This window comes from Sinocyclocheilus rhinocerous, unplaced genomic scaffold (genome assembly GCF_001515625.1).
Source record: "Sinocyclocheilus rhinocerous isolate Xijiao unplaced genomic scaffold, SAMN03320098_v1.1 scaffold2037, whole genome shotgun sequence".
Classification (NCBI taxonomy): Eukaryota; Metazoa; Chordata; class Actinopteri; order Cypriniformes; family Cyprinidae; genus Sinocyclocheilus; species Sinocyclocheilus rhinocerous.
Genome location: NW_015643204.1, coordinates 133,466 through 150,990, shown reverse-complemented (window position 1 = coordinate 150,990; position 17,525 = coordinate 133,466). Strand labels below are relative to the sequence as shown.

The 17,525-nt window shown below is 38.0% G+C and overlaps 1 protein-coding gene across 1 annotated transcript in view; it reads right to left on the bottom strand.

The window, feature by feature from the left end:
- LOC107757197 (CUB and sushi domain-containing protein 2-like) overlaps positions 1 to 17,525 on the bottom strand; it is a gene marked incomplete at its 3' end in the record, with an annotated part of 138,525 nt that overhangs the window by 4,779 nt on the left and 116,221 nt on the right. Inside the window, exons 27-33 of the mRNA XM_016574613.1 lie at positions 14,998 to 15,200; positions 12,686 to 12,877; positions 10,670 to 10,808; positions 10,277 to 10,464; positions 7,297 to 7,491; positions 6,862 to 6,978; positions 5,240 to 5,353 (exon numbers count right to left, since the gene is read on the bottom strand). Coding sequence (XP_016430099.1) covers positions 5,240 to 5,353; positions 6,862 to 6,978; positions 7,297 to 7,491; positions 10,277 to 10,464; positions 10,670 to 10,808; positions 12,686 to 12,877; positions 14,998 to 15,200 — 1,148 coding nt within the window. The remainder of the gene's footprint in view (positions 1 to 5,239; positions 5,354 to 6,861; positions 6,979 to 7,296; positions 7,492 to 10,276; positions 10,465 to 10,669; positions 10,809 to 12,685; positions 12,878 to 14,997; positions 15,201 to 17,525) is intronic.

Below are 17,525 nucleotides of genomic sequence, written 5' to 3'. Positions count from 1 at the left end.
TTTTTTTTTTTAAAGAACAAGTTCTTGTCTGTCCAATATTGGCATCGGTTTGAAATTCTTTTACTTTCACATCTTGCATGTTCCCAAGCCCAGGTCTATTAATAATCCAAATCTCAAAATGCATCCCTCTCAGCATCGCTCATTATTAGCGTATGTGCTTTCTGTTGCGCAATGTGGGGGCTGAGGCTTTGAATCTACCCACAGTTCCCTGGGGCACAGTCGAGCTCCACAGGGGTTTGCAGAGAGCAGGTTCGGTGTTGACAAATTCGTGCAGTGGCCAAAGAAGATGAAACCGCACAACACTCTCGCTCATGTTGGGATCGACCAACGCTCCTGTTCATGCCTTTGACATGCTGGGATGTTATTAGAACAAGCCTCCGATGGCGGCCGGCAGAGTGACAGCTACAGTAATAATCCGGTCGAGGTAGAGGTGTGGGGAAACCCTGACACACCTGCTGTTTGTTCCGATGGCCACATTATTCTGCAGTGCTGCTCGTAAACGGTGTCCATCACACCACAATGTCAGCGGTGGGAAACCTGGATGGTGACCACGGCTTCACCTCCGGGAGGATGCGTCATGCAACATTCAAGGATGTTGTGGAGTGGATTGACGTGGCCTGACAGCATCCTGTCAGGATTCCAGAAGACTGTGTCCAATCTGATGACTCGACAGAGGTGGACATGCCAGTTTGTCTACCTCTGGAGTTGGCAGAGTTCTTTAACAGCGATATGGAGGAGGAAGACTTCGAGGGATTTGCTGAGAAATGAAAAATCTCTCACAAATGCAGTTAGACCCTAAATGCTTATAGTGCTTATTAATTAATTAATACCGGTAGGCTAATTTGTGTTTTATTTTTGACTTAGGCCTAGCATTTTTCTCGTTTAGTTCTGAGTCCCCACAGAAACCGAAGGATTAGCTGTTGAGTGATGGGAAGCAAAAATGCATTCACAAATTTAGTTAAGCCCTATGTTCCCAAATGTTTATAGTGTTTATAATACTCTGTTTTGTTCCTCATTCGGTTACATTATCATTTGAAAGTTTGGGGTCAGTAAGATTTTTTTTTAAAGGGGGGGTACAATGCTGTCTCATACATTCAGAGTTGTTTACACTGTTAAAGAGTTGGATTCTCATGCTAAGCATGGACAAAGTTTAAAAAAACAATTTGGACGTATGACGGAGTATTTCTGTGCAAAAAATCTTACTTCCGGGTTCGTACAAGTTTCGGAGAGTTATTTTCTATCATGGCTCTTCATGACGTAGACGAGGGTGGAACTCCTTATATGGGCATTTCTCCCGGAAGAGCGCGGCCGCGCACGCATCGACCAGAGCGAGAGCGAGATCGCGCCCATCAATGCGCTTCATTCGGCGGCTGCGCTGCACGGGACTTGCTCGGGAAGAATGTCTCCAATCCAAAGAAGTGTGTTTTTGGTTGTAAGGGAAAGATAACTTTGTTCAGCTTCCTAAAGAACCCAGCATTATGTAAACAGTGGATACAGTTTGTTTTTCCGGGGCAGCGACAGAGTTTCACAAGTGTGTTTGTTGACGAACGTTTAATAAACAAGGCCCAGTTCGACGCTGGATTTGCACATCGTTTGATACTGAAAGATGGAGTGGTCCCAGCTATAAAGGATCCCGGTCATGAGTCAGAACTGCAGACGGTAAGTGAAACGGCATCAAATGTCTGTTTTGTTGGCATTCGGCGCCCAAGTGCTTGTCACTCTTTAGCTCCGGCCATGGCACGCCTCCAGAAGCTTGGCTTTTTTCCGGAGAGAATCGTAAAGCTGTATCTTTCTTTTATAAATATGATAAAACTAAAGACTTTTTGGAGATATGAAGGATGCAGTACTACTCTATAGGTACTCAAGATTAACATGAGATTGGGTGAAACTGTGTGTGTTATGCCCCCTTTAACAATAATATATACAATATTTGTATATAGCAAGAATAGATTAAATTGATAAAAGGTAACAGTAAAAACATTTATAATGTTACACAATATTTTTATTTCAAACAAATGTTGTTGTTTTGAATGATCTATTCAACAAAGAATCCTGAAAAAAAAGGTTTCCAAACAAAAAAAAAAGCATAAAGAAAATAATGAAGAAGACGACGACAACGAAGACGACGAAGAAGACATGTTTCTTGATCAACAAATCAGCATATTAGAATGATTTCTAAAGGATTGTGTGACACTGAAGACTGGAGTAAAATTTAACTTTGCAATCACAGGAATAAATCACATTTTACAATATATTAAATAGAAAACCGTTATTTAAAATTGTAATAACATTTCACAATATTACTGTTTTTACAATCAAATAATATCTGAGCATAAGCATAAATCTTACTGACCACAAATGTTTGAACAGTAGTATATATTGCTCAGTGAAATATTTAGGACTTCTTGTAATTATACTGTAGCCATAAATTATAAAATGATTATTGAGAGTTGACTATTAAAACTATACTACAAACCAGTGGCGGCTCGTGGGTTTTAAAATAGAGGCGGCACACTAATTGTATTGGTCTGGGATCCCTGCCGATTATTATTATTATTATTTGCTTAACCACTTTAAAATGGCTTTTTGGTTGCTTTTAGTCAGAAAACGTAAGGAAAACGACATACATACAGCAAGATCCTAGCGGTTGTAATTACATCAGCAGATTCGGCACATTCGCGATAGAAAAGCGGCGCTTTCACGTTATGGTATTACAACTGTGATATTACAAACAAAAATACACATTCTGAGACATGAACTGAAATGAATTGTGAATTTTATTAACATTAAATCGTCCTCCTTCCATTTTCACCTCAAAATTATGGGGAAGCTGTGCCTCCCCTGCCTCCACCGACGAGCCGCCACTGCTACAAACTTGATTTACATGAGGAACACATTTGCAATCGAATGGTATTTAATCTACACAGAATGGAACCCAAACCTCAAAGTGTTGCCATGAACTGCTTAAATCACCTGTTTTCGCTTCAATAACAAAAATAATAAATAAAATATAACTATGAGATAAAATAGACTTCCATGGTAACTTGTTAAAATGCTCAGCAAAATAAATACACACTGCTTTCATATGAGGCCTTTTTCTGTCTATAACAGAACAGAATCCTTTTCTGTTGTTTAAAATAAGTTACCAACTGTTAATTCACAGAGGACGGCTTCACTTGAAACTTGATGTTCGCTTGTGCAGATTATTCATTCCCCATGCATGATTTTCTGAGAAAGTTGAGAAACATCCATCAAAACTGACAACTGTGCTTTTAACACGTCACATACAGCAACACTTGTTTCTCTTCTCTCCGCAGCACAAAAAAGATAATAGAAAATCTGCAGTTTTATGCGGCCCAGTATCAATCTTGACTAGTCCCTGCTCTCTATTCACGCTCCAAAATGTGCATTATTTCCAGCAGCCCCCAGCACACTTCACTGATTTCACACCGGCATCTGAAGTTAAAAAGCGCATCTCAGATAGTATATACGCTCTGAGCGGTTCACCTTCCTTAAGCGCGGGGTTTCACGCCATATGCTAATCACCAGTGTTTGACTGGTGTGAAGGGTAAAGAAAAAATAGAAATGTACACAGCTCATCTGTGTTGTCATGGGAATGTCAGAAGCCGAGAGCGAGCGAGAAAACCCTGTTGATCTTTGAGCCGAAATCTCCTCAACTGACCACATTAAACGGAACTCCATTATGACTGAATAAAAGCTTTCAGCCTCGCCGTCTCACTGGAGATCTATTTTTGTCTGTTTTTGCTTATTTGATTCTGTTTTCTTTTCTGTTTTAAGGAAGAGAGCCCTATTTACTGGATCCCATTGAAATCTGTTTGTTAGACTGTATGAGTCATCAAGCTTGTTATGTGAAACTCTGCGTTTTATTCTCTGGAGTACATCATTATCTCTCACGTACGTCATTGTATGTTCTGATAATTAAGAACTCTAGAGACTGTACACAAGTACTGAGTCAACTTTAACAATTTAAAGCTGAAATGTGTCTTTTTAATTCAGAGCTTAATATTCAGAGATTAGGTATGTACAAAACTACATAATTTAATTTAAAATATCATAATATCATAAAATATCATAAAAAAGTGGGTTGTCTGAACTTGTCTACGAATGAATCAACCTTAATAGAATAGTTCTGTCCTCATTTACAAACCCTTATGTTACTCTGAACCTGTTACTTCTTTCTTCTGTGAAATACAAAAGAAGATATTCTGTCTATATAAGATGTCTGTGTATTTTTTGGTCCATACAATGAAAGTCATTGCGGTCCAAGGTTGTTTTGAACCCCACTGACTTTCACTGTATAGAGAGAGAGAGGGGAGGGGGGGAAAAACACTAACTAGTTTGGAACAACATGAGTTTGATGAAAATGATGACATAATTTACATTTTTTGTTGTTTTATCCCTTTAAGTCTTTGACTAAGCTTATTCCGATTTGTTTCTTAGGGGACATATGCAGTACAAACTGCAACACATGTTCTTGCATTTAAAAATAGCTATACAGAGCACAACACAATGTAGTGAATAAAATGCAGGTTTTTAAGGTTGGGCTATTTTGAACTTTACACAGTCTTAAATAAGCAATGCTTGTGGTGGGACACTATAAAAACAGCACAACAAAGAGGCCAAAGAAAATATGAAAAAAGATTAAGTTAAACTAGTCAACCTCAACTAGTCCATTGCTAGCAGAGAGCACTGTAAGGGGCCTTTCACACAGAACACATTTTTTGTTGTATTGAAACACCACTGAAATTCCAATGGAATGGGGGAAATGGTTTATAGATTTTTTTTTTTTAAGTTGAACTTTTAACTGCATTTTTAAACCTCATGTCAAGCTCAAGACACTGCAAAGCCACAAGACGCAAAAGCAGCGGTCAAACATATCCGTGCATCACGTTTACATGGAAAAACAATGAAAAAGTGAAATGACGCAGCAACACTGCCTCAGCCAAAAGTGGTGCTACTCATTTTATGCAGGACTTTATACATACAGAAATTATTATTCTTATAATTCCATTTGGTGATGCAAAACATGGCACAGTTTAGCTTTAAATGTTAGTATCAGTGAACCGCACAGGCTTGTGTCTCTTTTATTTAAAGGTGCAACTCATCTTGCTAATCGAGTTGCTTAATTGACTTCTATTTACCTCTTTAGCATTCATCTCCTAATGCCAGTATAGAACGATAGAGTCAAGTTAATACCATTCGAGAAAGGTTTGCTGACCTGTGTGGGCCCCAGAGAGAGAACTCAGGACACGGGCATGCTGGGTAGGCCCATCATACACCTCCACAACATCATTTAGTGCAGTCTGGAAGAATGCAAATTGGCTGAACACCACTGCAGAGAGATAAAGAGAAAAAGTGAAGAGACATAATTACATAAATCCTATGAAATATGCAACTGAAACCATGACTGTGCAAATGTTAATTCAATAGTAAAAGACAGAACCTAATCACACCTGTGAACCACCTGTTGTCCTTTCTATACACACCTGGTGCTTAGTAGAGTAAATTTCCAAACGAGAGCCATAAAAAAGAAAGCCCGCGATGAGAAGCTCCCTATCCCGCAGCTGTTTGAAGCCATTATGCCATGCCTACGGAAATGTGTGCCTTAATTAGCTTTGCTTCCACAACGTTTGGCTTGACCCAGAGAAATACAGACAGGCTCACACATCTGCTAATTCACACTTTGTAGGAACCCCAAATTGGCCAAATGACCTCTATGTTTTATGGATCAAATAAAAGGGTCAAGTGGAAGCTTCTGGGGTAATATTAGGGGATATTCAGAAGTTGTCAAAGCTAGAGGCTCTACACCCCTGAAAGAAGGGCAATACGGGTCAAAGTCCCTTTCAAGGATAGTCAGTTCACTCGGCGGCCAATTTGCAGTGCCTCCGGGCAGCTATTTTGGGCATGCAAGTCCAACTCCTAACTACTCAAATGGGGAAATATTAAAATGACAAAAACTGCTTGTTGAACTCACATTTAAATAACATTTAAACCAGCAATAGATTAAGACATAAATTTAGTTTATTATGCCCAAATATTATTTAAAAAGTGAAAATTTCAGGTTGGTCAAGCCAACATGCATGTGCAAAATATGAGTGAACCATCTTGGTATGCATATAGGCAGCTACATATGTTCTATTGGTTTTTAAGTTCACTGTAACAACTCATTCTAACTAATCATGACACGACAAGTTCTGACTGGCAAATCAAAGCCAACCAGAACACATTTTGATTGGAATCTGGACCAATGAGATTGCTCTGGGACTGTTGGGGCTATCCAGTATAATGCAATTAAATCAGAATCCAAGAAACAGACCAAATATTGACCAAAAGTTGGTGTTTCTGGCTGATAAGGACACAAATGTAACATGGAAGAGCTGTGATTTAACCCTTGGATGTCTGATTCAAACATGGTGTATTGGATTTGCTGAGCTCATTGGTTAGCATGATGTTATTAGCCCTTGCACATGATATAACTACAAAGCATCTTTTTCCATTAACAACCATTTGAATGTAGCTGTGCATTCTGATAATTTTGTAAGGGACTTAAATGCTGCATTTTTTAAATTATATTAGATAATTTTACCAATGCCTGATGTGTTTGAAGGCCTCTAAACACATTAACAAACTTATATTTCTTCCTGTCATTAACATCTCAGAATTTTTGCTAGTGAAAGGTTTGGAACTATGTCAATTTCTTGTAATGTCATTTGCCAAACATTGTTGTCATTTTTCTGCAAAAAACACTGAAACGAATGGGAATTAGCTTTCACGTACACTGTAGACCTTCTTGGTTGTAATGCAATGGAAGTATGCGTGCGCAATACTATGTTTACTTACCGTAGTCTTTCGGCACAATGACTGAGTAGAGGCAAGTCCTCCCGCTGCTGTAGTTTCCAGGATAACCAGGGGAGAGCACCACCCCCTCCAACCCCGAATACTGACCACCACACAGAGCTGAGCAAGAGAGACAGCCACAGAAAGAAGGCATTAGAGACTAATTTTCTGTCCTCCGCATCTCCTCTCTGCCGTTCCCTCATTCTGCTGATCTTAAATTACTTTTCTTGTCTGATTCCTGAACTGCCCTACTAGATGTCCCCAGTGTTTGCCGAAGTTTGTTCAAAGTATTCCTCAAGGTTCCATTGCAAAGATGAGCCTTTGCTTATTTCCAAGGGAACGGCAGCAGATGTGACAAACACCAGGTCTTTGACAAAGTAAGAACACATATGGTTACAGAACGAAAGCTTGAGTATTTGCTGAACTGTTATGTTTTACCTATGCAAACAGGTTTGGGTTTGTTCCAGCTGGGCTTGCCGTCTCCCCCCATGATGCAAGTGAGAGTGGCGTCTCCCTCCAGCGTATAGCCGTTGTCACAGTAATAGGTGACAGTTGCCCCCAGCTTCAGCTCAGTACCAACACGAGTACCATTACGCACCAGGCCTGGCTCAAAGCACGACTCTCTGGGATTTTCTGTTGAGGAAAATAAACAAAGTATGGTGAGAGGGATAAAGAATGAAAGGCAGCAATATATAATGATTTATGGCTATTCAGGTAAGACTGATAATCCAGTGCACACAGGGACTTTTATGTATACACATATTCGCCAAGCACCTAATGTGAGTAAAAATTGGCTTTGTCGAGTAAATAATGTAGTTACTTGCCAACTGCTCTGTGATTTCATTAGGAACTACAGTGCAACATGTTTCAAATCTAAGACTTGCGAATCGTATACTCAATAAAACATCTGTAAAACCTTTTAAATGACATATGTGTCTTTGCATGTATGATTCTGCAAACATAAATCACATGAAGTTTTCATATTAGAAGAATAAGAAAATTGGGGTTGGTAAGATTTAAATTCTTTTAAGTACTTGAACAAAAATATAGTAAAAATTATAATATGAAATTTTACTGCATTCTTAATTTTATGTAATTTATTCCTGTGATGGAAAGCTGAATTTTGAGTAGCCATTACTTCAGTCTTCAGTGTCACATGATCCTTCAGAAATCATTATAATATGCTGATTTGGTGCACATTTCTTGTCATTATCAATGTTGATAAAGTCAGTAGTTGTGCTGCTTAATATTTTTGTGAAACAATGCATTTTTTTCAGGATTCTTAGATTAATACATTTTAAACATGAAACATGTATTGTGTTCTTGCTGAATGAAAGTATAAATTTGTAAAAAAAAAAAAAAAAATTACTGGTGCCGAACAGCAGTAATGAACAATTAAAAAAAAAATACAATACAGTTTCATGGTCTGCTATATTTTCACAATTCATTTACCAAATATAATTATGAACCCTGTTTGTGCAGGTTGTGAAGAACCAACAGCTGTAGATACTATGAAAGGTCAGTACTGAAGAGGATATGTTGAAATGTTTTTTAAAAGAATCTGAGATGAACTGAGACTCCCATAAGCTAAAAATAAAAGAATAAAGACAGAGGAGGCTCTTTGTGTGAATAAGTGCACTTCAAAGAAACTTCAAATGAGCGCACGCAGATGCTTTCGACATTTCACAATCCAGAAATATGCTACAGCAACCTACATGCCCCGTGGAGCATGAACGGTCGACCCAGGACATATTAAAAGTGACACTGGGCTAGATCAGGTCTGCTGACTACACAAAACAGTCCGTCACCCAGCAGGACATGTGTACAGCGCACACCGCATCCTTTGGCCAAAATTAGAAATCAATCATTTTTACTACACATCTGCATCGCACAGCAAAAAATGAGTTGCATGCAGTTCCTGTTGAGATATTACTTCCAAACATAGTTATACTGCAACGTTTGTGCTGATGCCCATGCCCTTCATGGCCCGATAGCACATCGAAATCTGTTCGCTGTGGTCGGCATTCCAGACGGCCCATAACTCAGTTCATCTTCCTACACCTGGCTCCTCAGCGCTCTAACAAGATGAGAGCAGGACGGGCAGTAATTAAGATTGGACCACAGCCAGCCTTCTGCTATTCTTTTAATATTGAGAACGATTTTTAGAACTATATCTTTATCGTTATCTTTATAGTTATTGTCCTTGGTGTGAATGGGGCTGTAAGGTCATTGCACATTGAGTATGAAATTTTCTAATGCGTTTTTTATTTTTTTCCGGATTCATCATCCTTTCCTATCAAAATGCTTGCTACGGATGAGAAAAAGCAGAAAATCAAACCTGATCTGATTTTTTTATGATGGACAAAAGTTTCGAAGGCAGTGTGTAAATGTGATAGACACAACGTGAGGTTGTATTTATTTTTTTAACGTGCAAAATTTCGGACAAGAATTTCGGACTCAGTGTGCACAGATCTTTAATTTCACCATATTTGTCGGTATCTCTGTTTTATTTGCTCGCTCAAGCCAATTTTTAACCTGTCTCTGACTCTTGGTGAGTACTGATTTTGGATCCTGGTGTGTCTGAACTGACAAGTAGGGCTGCACGATAAATTGCATGTGTTTATCATGCGCATCGAGTCAGTAAAGCCGGTTCTGTGATTAGTAGTAAATCCCCATCACATGCTTTCAGATGGAGTGGCATTTACTACACAGAGCCGTAGTTCACTGACAAGCTACGCAATATAGCGTTCATTATCAGCGATGAATCACCTTCGATTATGAACGTGATATTGCATAGCTTGTCAGTGAACTATGGCTCTGTGTAGTAAATGCCGCTCCATCTGAAAGCACGTGATGGAAATTTACTACTAATCACAGAACCGGCTTTACTGACTAGATGCGCATGATAAACGCATGCGATTTATCGTGCAGCCCTACTGACAAGTCTGTCATTTCATGAATAAACAAATAAGCCAAAGTGTCATCAGACAAAGTGAGGTCAGCAGGGCGCGTACGGAGACAGCAAACTCGCATTTGTTCTCATTTATGCTCAGCCTTTAGTGTGACAGCAAAACATTGATCAAATGCCAGCTTTAGTGAGTGCATTCTGGCTTTTCATTTTCATAATTCTTCTCTAGACGACTGCGAGAAGTGCCACAGGTCGATAATTATACACTACACGAAAGCGGTACGAGCAGGAGGGAGTGATCAAGGCAACAGTCAAAGTGCTGTTGCAGTAAGGCACACTATAGAAACAAAAGAACAAAAGGCAAAGAACAAAGACAAATGGAAAATTAAGGTCATTCTGATACTAGTATTTGACCAAATTCTCATGCAATACAGGCAATAAAAGGTGCCTACAAAATGGGAAAGGATGTAATGTATTCCTCCCACCACAAGATATACCAGTGTAACATACCAGTGTATTGCAGGACAAATCCATTGCTGCTGAGTGAGGCGTCACTGCGGAAGGCCAGGAAGAGCGTGTTGGAGCTGCTCTCAATGCGCTCAGGGACGTCCGTGCCGTAAAAGCTGCCCAGCAGAGGGCTAAGAGAATCAGGCCCGTCGTAGATGTGCAGGAAGTCGTAGCTCGGTTCTAGACTAAAGCTAGTTGGAGGAAGTAAACATGTATGATATGACTATAAATAACAAGCATTGTTATTGTTAACTAAAACTAATACTACTGAAAATAATTTTCATTGAAATCTAAAATGATAAATACTAGATGGAAAACTTGTATAACACTGTATACTACAATATGGTAAGGTAACTACAAAAAAATGGGAGACTTTAGTCTTAAAAACAATCTTACTGATTAAAAGTGAGTGATATGATGTGGTCCGGCATTACGGTTACTGTCCAGTCACATTCTCTGCCATGAGGATAGGGCTCTGGGTATTCAGGGGACAGGATCAGTCCACTGGGACCAGTCAGATTCCCTCCACATGGAGCTGCAATAAAAAAAGGAAGGAAAAAGAAACCATGGAAATTGAAGTACCGAACATACTAGCAGTTTCAAAATGTGGGCTATTAATGTTAAAACTTTAGAACAGTGAACAGTGGTTCTCAACAAGGGGGCCGAGGCACACTAGGGGGCCTCAGAAAACTTTGGCTTTGTAAGGCTTTGAGATGACTTAAAATTATAAAATAAGACAAAACAAGCTCTAAAATGACCTAAACCTGAAAAAAAGCAAGCTTATAGATCAATACAATATTAAAAAGTCAAAAATATAAATTTTATTAGGCAGAAATTGAGTAAAAAAAGTAAATTATGACTGGTAAAGTCATGGGACTTTCAAATATTATTGTTTACAAATAGGGGACTTGGAGTCAAAAAAAAAACAAAAACCTGCCTTTCTAGAACACAATTGTAATTTTGCTTTATTGAGATAAACACCTCCTGTTTTAACTATTAGCAACTCTAATTATCTAGTCCCGAAGATTAAGTTAATGAAGTCATGTGCTCAACTCAGCAGTAGCAGGTTTTTACCTGGAATAGGCAAGCATCTCCAGGGTTTTGCCTGTGGTTCAGGTAAACATTAACACAAACTCATATTGAGTTTAATTGAACAAGGCAACCTAATTATACTATAGTTAGACTGGCTATTAACATAAAGTGGCTTTAATTCACAAAAGAAAACCAAATACTGCTGCCCCTAATGTCCACAAAAATTCTTTTCTGGGAAGTAGTGTGATGAAATCTTTATAATGTAGCTGCTGCGAGAGAATAGATGGTAAACAGCTGGCCAAGGCCAGCAGAAATATTAATAATAATAATAATAATGACAGCTTTGCTGTACATGAGCACCCGATTCATAATCTCACAATAAATTATCCCCCTCATGTCGTCAATAATGTGGTCAATGCACTTATGTTCTTATACTTCCTGTGTATGATTTTAAAATGTATTTTGCATGGGTTACATTTAAATTGGGTGCAAACTAAATCCGTGAACTAGGCCTTGAACAAAAGAAACAGAAAATGATTTCAATATGACTTGAACGGCAACCTTGAGTGCATTTGAATGTAGTTACATAAATGGCTTCTTAGTGTGAAACTTTTCATACAATCACTGAGTGTGTTTACATACAAAATGCTGATACCTAGCTCATTATATAAAGCATGCTACATGAGATTTCAGGGGTTTCTGCGGTTTGATGTCAAAACACAGTGTATTAGTATTAGCATTATTAGCCATTAGCCAAATCACAACTTTGTCGATATTCATTACAATTGAAATTTTGCTTATGGGATATGGATTCATTTTGTATCTTTCTTTATGAGAAACTAATGGGATAGAGCATCCACCTTATTTTTCAGGAAGTAAGCTATTTCCTGTTAAGGTGCAAGTCTAGTGATTAATTTGGCCATGAGTAAATTACTAGAGAAACAAGAGTGCAGTAAATGGTGAAACTATTGGTGCAACAAAATTATTTATGATTACAATTAGGGATGCACAGATACCGATACTGGTATCGGTATCGGGCCTCTGTATCGGCAAGTACCAAAAATAAAAGTATCGGTATCGGGCGAGTACTGGAAAAAGTGGTATCGGTGCATCCCTAATTACAATAATTATTTAAAATAAAAAAAATACATTAATTAAAATAATATGATAACATATACCAGTTTGTAACATGAAGCAGCATAATAAACTGATTTTGTACAACTGAAATAACTGGAAGCATCTGAAATCAGACTCCATGCACATTCAAGATAAAAATGCTTACTCTTATGTTAAAAATAAAGCGAAAAGATGGAGGGATGACTGTGAAAGTGTTGGTTGAGGAAGGAAGCGTTTACATTTCTTAATTTGGCACGCTCTTACCAGAACAGGTGGGCGGATCAGGCTGCCAGAAGAAACGGTTGTTGATCTCGGTACAGGTGATTTTGGTCGCCCCCTGTAGGAGGTATCCGGGATCGCACTGGAACAGCACATAATCCCCTGGCTCTCTGCTGTCTCCTATGCGGGTGCCATTTGTTGGAATGCCAGGATCATTACAGGAAGTGGCAGTTGAAACTGCAGAAAGAAAAATATCCAGTCAGCAACTGTAACATAATCAATGGATCCAGAATATCTCTTTGGTTTTGAGACTTTAGTGTTTGCAACTTTACAGATCTTCTTTATGCACCAAGAGCTTGTAACACTCCAAAGAGAAAGGAAAAATTGAAATCGCATCATATGACCCCTTTAACATCTTTTCTCAACTTTTTCGACTCGAAGGCCTCCCATTGTCAAGGACAATATCGAAAGGCCACCCAATTTCTTTCTGGTACTTCTGCTGAAAGGACAAGGCTGCTCAATTTGAAATTTTATTTACAGAAAGTAGGAGTGGCAAAATATTAAAATAAGTCAATAAATAAATAAATCCAAAAGTTTCAATAAGTGAATGCCCTTCAGGGTTTACACTTTCATACCAATTTATTTATTTGACTTTTCTAGTCATTTGCAATTACAGGGTTGCTGTTTTTTCTTTTAATTATTTTTTAACTCACAATGGCAATTTCTACCCAATCCAAATTTAAAGCTTGACATAACCATTGATTATAAAAAAAATGCTTTTTGATGTTTTAGGATTTTAATTTGACTTGGACTTTAACTTTAATTTGACTCCAGGTCTAGAAATAACACTTTTAAAAGTCCCTCATATATTCAAGCTTTCCAAGACTGCGAGAAACCTAGCTCTTAAATAAAAATGATAGTGGTTGAGGGAAATAATTAAATAAGAACTATAACGTCAGTTTACATTTAGATTTTGATGCTTTACCTTATTTTAATGCTTGTTTTCTTATTGAAATCATTTAAATTCATCTAGAGGCCCCCTTGGAAGTTTTCTGAGGCACCAGACCCCTGGTTGAGAACCACTGTTCTTAGACTAATAAACAGAAAGTTTGGTGTCTTTGCGTAACTAATCTAAGCCATCTGCTGGTTTGTGGTACTGACCTACCAGCCATTACGAATATTCACAAAAACGTCTTTAAGCCGGCAAACTACCTGCACAATTACAGCCACTGAATCTGTAGAGCCCAAATGACAGCTCTAGTCCACTTCAACACGTTCATTTATTTATATAAACACCTGCATCAACTCTCTCAAAGATGCTTTAACCCAGATGGGCTTTTTTAAAAGTAAAATGTGCGGCTTTGAAACAAAAATAGCATGGCATTGATGCGTAATGGCATATTATTTATTTTGACTTTTTATGTCAAATCTTTAATGTCTTTTTTGAGTCTCCAAGGTATCACGCAAGAAATCAGGACACTGTGGTTGGAGTGTTGGCTGATGGAGGTGGGCGGGGATGGTTACCCTGGTTACAGGCTGACAGCAGACAGAAGCACATAAACCTTGGCTTAACGGGTTTCATTTATTGTCAGTGGAGAAGTTGGATCTGTAAGGCCGTGTGCATGGTGGGTGCTGTTGGAGGCTTTAGGAGAAGCTCAAAGATGGTGCTTTTCAGTTGTTATTCTGGAGCTCAAGCACTGTCTCCCACCAGCAAGTTTTTTTTTCATCAGAAATTGTTTGAGTTTCAGGATGATGCTGAATGGAAACAGCAAGATGCAAATGAAATTTCCCCAAAACAACATTAACTTACATGCTCGCTTGCGGGGGTACATTTTTGTTGTATTCGGTAAAACACGGAAGCACATTTACTGAATAAATTTCTACATATGAACCAAAAATATCATGTGACTTGCCTCAAGTCATGTTACGGAATAATTCGCTCAGATGATTGGCTACAGCTGACTCACAAAACTGTCCGACCAATTGCTCACATACTTGAAATTTTGTCTGCATGCTCAAAACTTCAAGAAATGTATTAAATTTAAGTAACACCTTAGTTTGGGGGCCAGTTCTCACTATTAACTATTAAGTATTAACTACGACTTTTGACTCAATAAACTCTTAACTTATACTCCGGTCTTTCATAATTTAGCCCCGGGACCGATTAAATACCGGGTTTCGGTACCCATCCCTAGGTAGGATTAAGGGATCTAAAATATGATCAGCATTAAACATGCTTTATAAGTACTAATAAACATTCAATGTGCTAGTAATAAGCAACTAGTTAAAAGTGACACCCACACTTATAAAAACACATACACATCTTTAACAACAACACATCTCGGCTAAACACATACTCGATAACTGCAGAGCGAAACCCTGCTTGCTGGTGAAGAAGTCGGTTGTAAACTGCAGACTGATGGAGTTGAAGGTGCTGTGGAGGTCTGGAGGAAGTGTAGAGCCGCTCAGCTCTCGCAGGAGAACACCTCCATCCTGAGGCCCGTCCCAGATCCGCAAAACATCATGCACCTCTTCTGTGTGGAAGACCAGGAAATGCAACCTGTGGAGTTACACAAGCAAACATGGTATTAGTCAGTTATAGTGTTTAGATTAAAGAAGGTAAGTCAGAAGAGAAAAAGCAATCATATCTTCAGTATGGCACCAAGGGGAAAGAGAAGTAATTGGAATCTCTGTGTTAGTTTGTTCATTTTCACATTTTCACTAGTTAAATAATAATAATTTGTTCTAAAAGAGATACGGTCAATTTGGAGTTGCGAGACAGGAAATTAACACTTGGATAGTTCTTGATATTAGAAGGATCTTAAAGACAGAGATAGACAGAGAGAAGATAAAAGGAAAAAAGTGTCAAAATAAATGAAAATTAGTTGAATGACATCTGCAAAATTCCATTTGCAGATATTAAATATAAAGAAGAATATTAATGAATCTCTTTTTCAGCTATAAGGTGAAACATGCAGCATTTACTGTAAGTCATTAACCTTTAAGAAAAAAGAAATTAAATAAGGACTTTCAAAGTGATGCCATAAATGAGACATGCCACTTCCAATCTGAGAGAAATGTGCTTGTTTTCTGCAACCTAAATGCCAGAACCAGATTACTTTACTAATGGTATTGAATACATAACTAAGTCTTCTCTATAGATAGTTATAACAGACTGCCGCTACAGAAATAGGACAGTCTGGCTCTGTACATTGTCAGTGCAGGTAATAAGGGGACATTAGTAAAACTCACCTCTTCAGAACAGTCTTGTGCAATTTTATGACGAACACTAAAGATAAATTTACCAAGACTGCCACGTCTTTCAAATTACATGAAATGTAATGATGTTGATTATACAACAATACAACTAAATTAATGTTTTTGAGTTTTTGGTATGCAAAAGTACACAAAAATTCTGAACCAAATCAATGCCTTCAAATATTTAACTTGACAGACAAAGCTGATCAGAATCAATTCCTCCATTCTTGAAGAAATGGACAGCAATGGCTAGATTTGGGGATAAAAACCCAAATTGTTTAAACCTCATTGAATGAAATAAATTCAAGCTGGTTACCCTAATTCCAATCATGTTTCAGAACTAGGTCACTTTCCTGACAGTGATCTTTAAAAATGAAGATACATTTGTCCCAAATAATTTTCAAGACATCTGTGTGAACAGTAATGAGGGGAACCTTCTTTGTTTTGTGATAAATTCATGATGTCCTTATGAATCACAAAGAGTTGGGTAAAGCTCAAAATGGATATATATATATATATACCCAAAAGAGTATGTAGGGTTTTTCAGCTCAACAAGGGAAATATTTATGACTAATTATAACTGGTTATGATTAATAATAAATATTTAGATTATATCTTCGAATTAACTGTAGCAGAATCAATATTACAATTATTTGATCTGTCCGTCCACCGAGCAGACAATATAATCATTTATCAATTCAAGGAACGATTATTTTCCTGGCCAAGGAAGAATAAACTGTCCTTCTTTATGCAGTGCTAGCAGTAATTTAGCATATTGTAGCAAGGGTTCAAAACATTCATTGACTTCGAATTGTGAGCAGCAAACAGAGACAATCAGTTGTGAATATAAGGGATTTAATAAATGAAACTATATCTAACATATAACTAAGCAAAACACATATATATATACAGAATGAAACAAAGTAAGGAAAAGAGAGAGGAAAGTAAAAGATGGCATTATTTCACATCAATTTTAAACACAACCTTCGAGAATCATCAGAGAATCAAAAATCACCTTAAAAGGGCCTGAAACTTAAACACGCATCTAAATAATTGTAAACGGTTACTTGCATTGGTTTCGATTGCTGAACAAGAGTCCTGATGCAGTAGACAACGGAGGTCTTTGATGAGTTCGTTAGGAGTGAGCTGGAAGTTTACTTCTAGTTCTTCTGAAGATAGGAAAAGTCCACAGCGAATCGAAGTTACTTGAAGATAAAAACTGCCGGAAAATAAAAACTCAAGAGGAAAAATCTTGAGAGTCTTGGAAAAGTGTCATCTCAAACGAAGAGGGTTTCTGAGCAAAGATCATTTTGGGCTAATCACTTTTGAGGGTTCCTATTAATCCCCGACTTGGGGTGGGCTAGCCAATACCAGGCGTGAATTTTTGAGCGGGAGAAGTTTCCTTTGTTTCCCTTTATGGCCCATTTGCATGTTTTATGGCCGGTCTGGAATTGCTGCCGCTTTAACCCAAAGTATAGTACAAATCGTATGATGCGTTTCACAATCACATACTGTACATCATTGTTTGAGAAATAGATAGCAGATCATTTTGATACCAAGAAACAAACATTTAGAATAGATTAAACCAAAGATACATCCATACACCTGAATATCAGTGCTTAGGGCT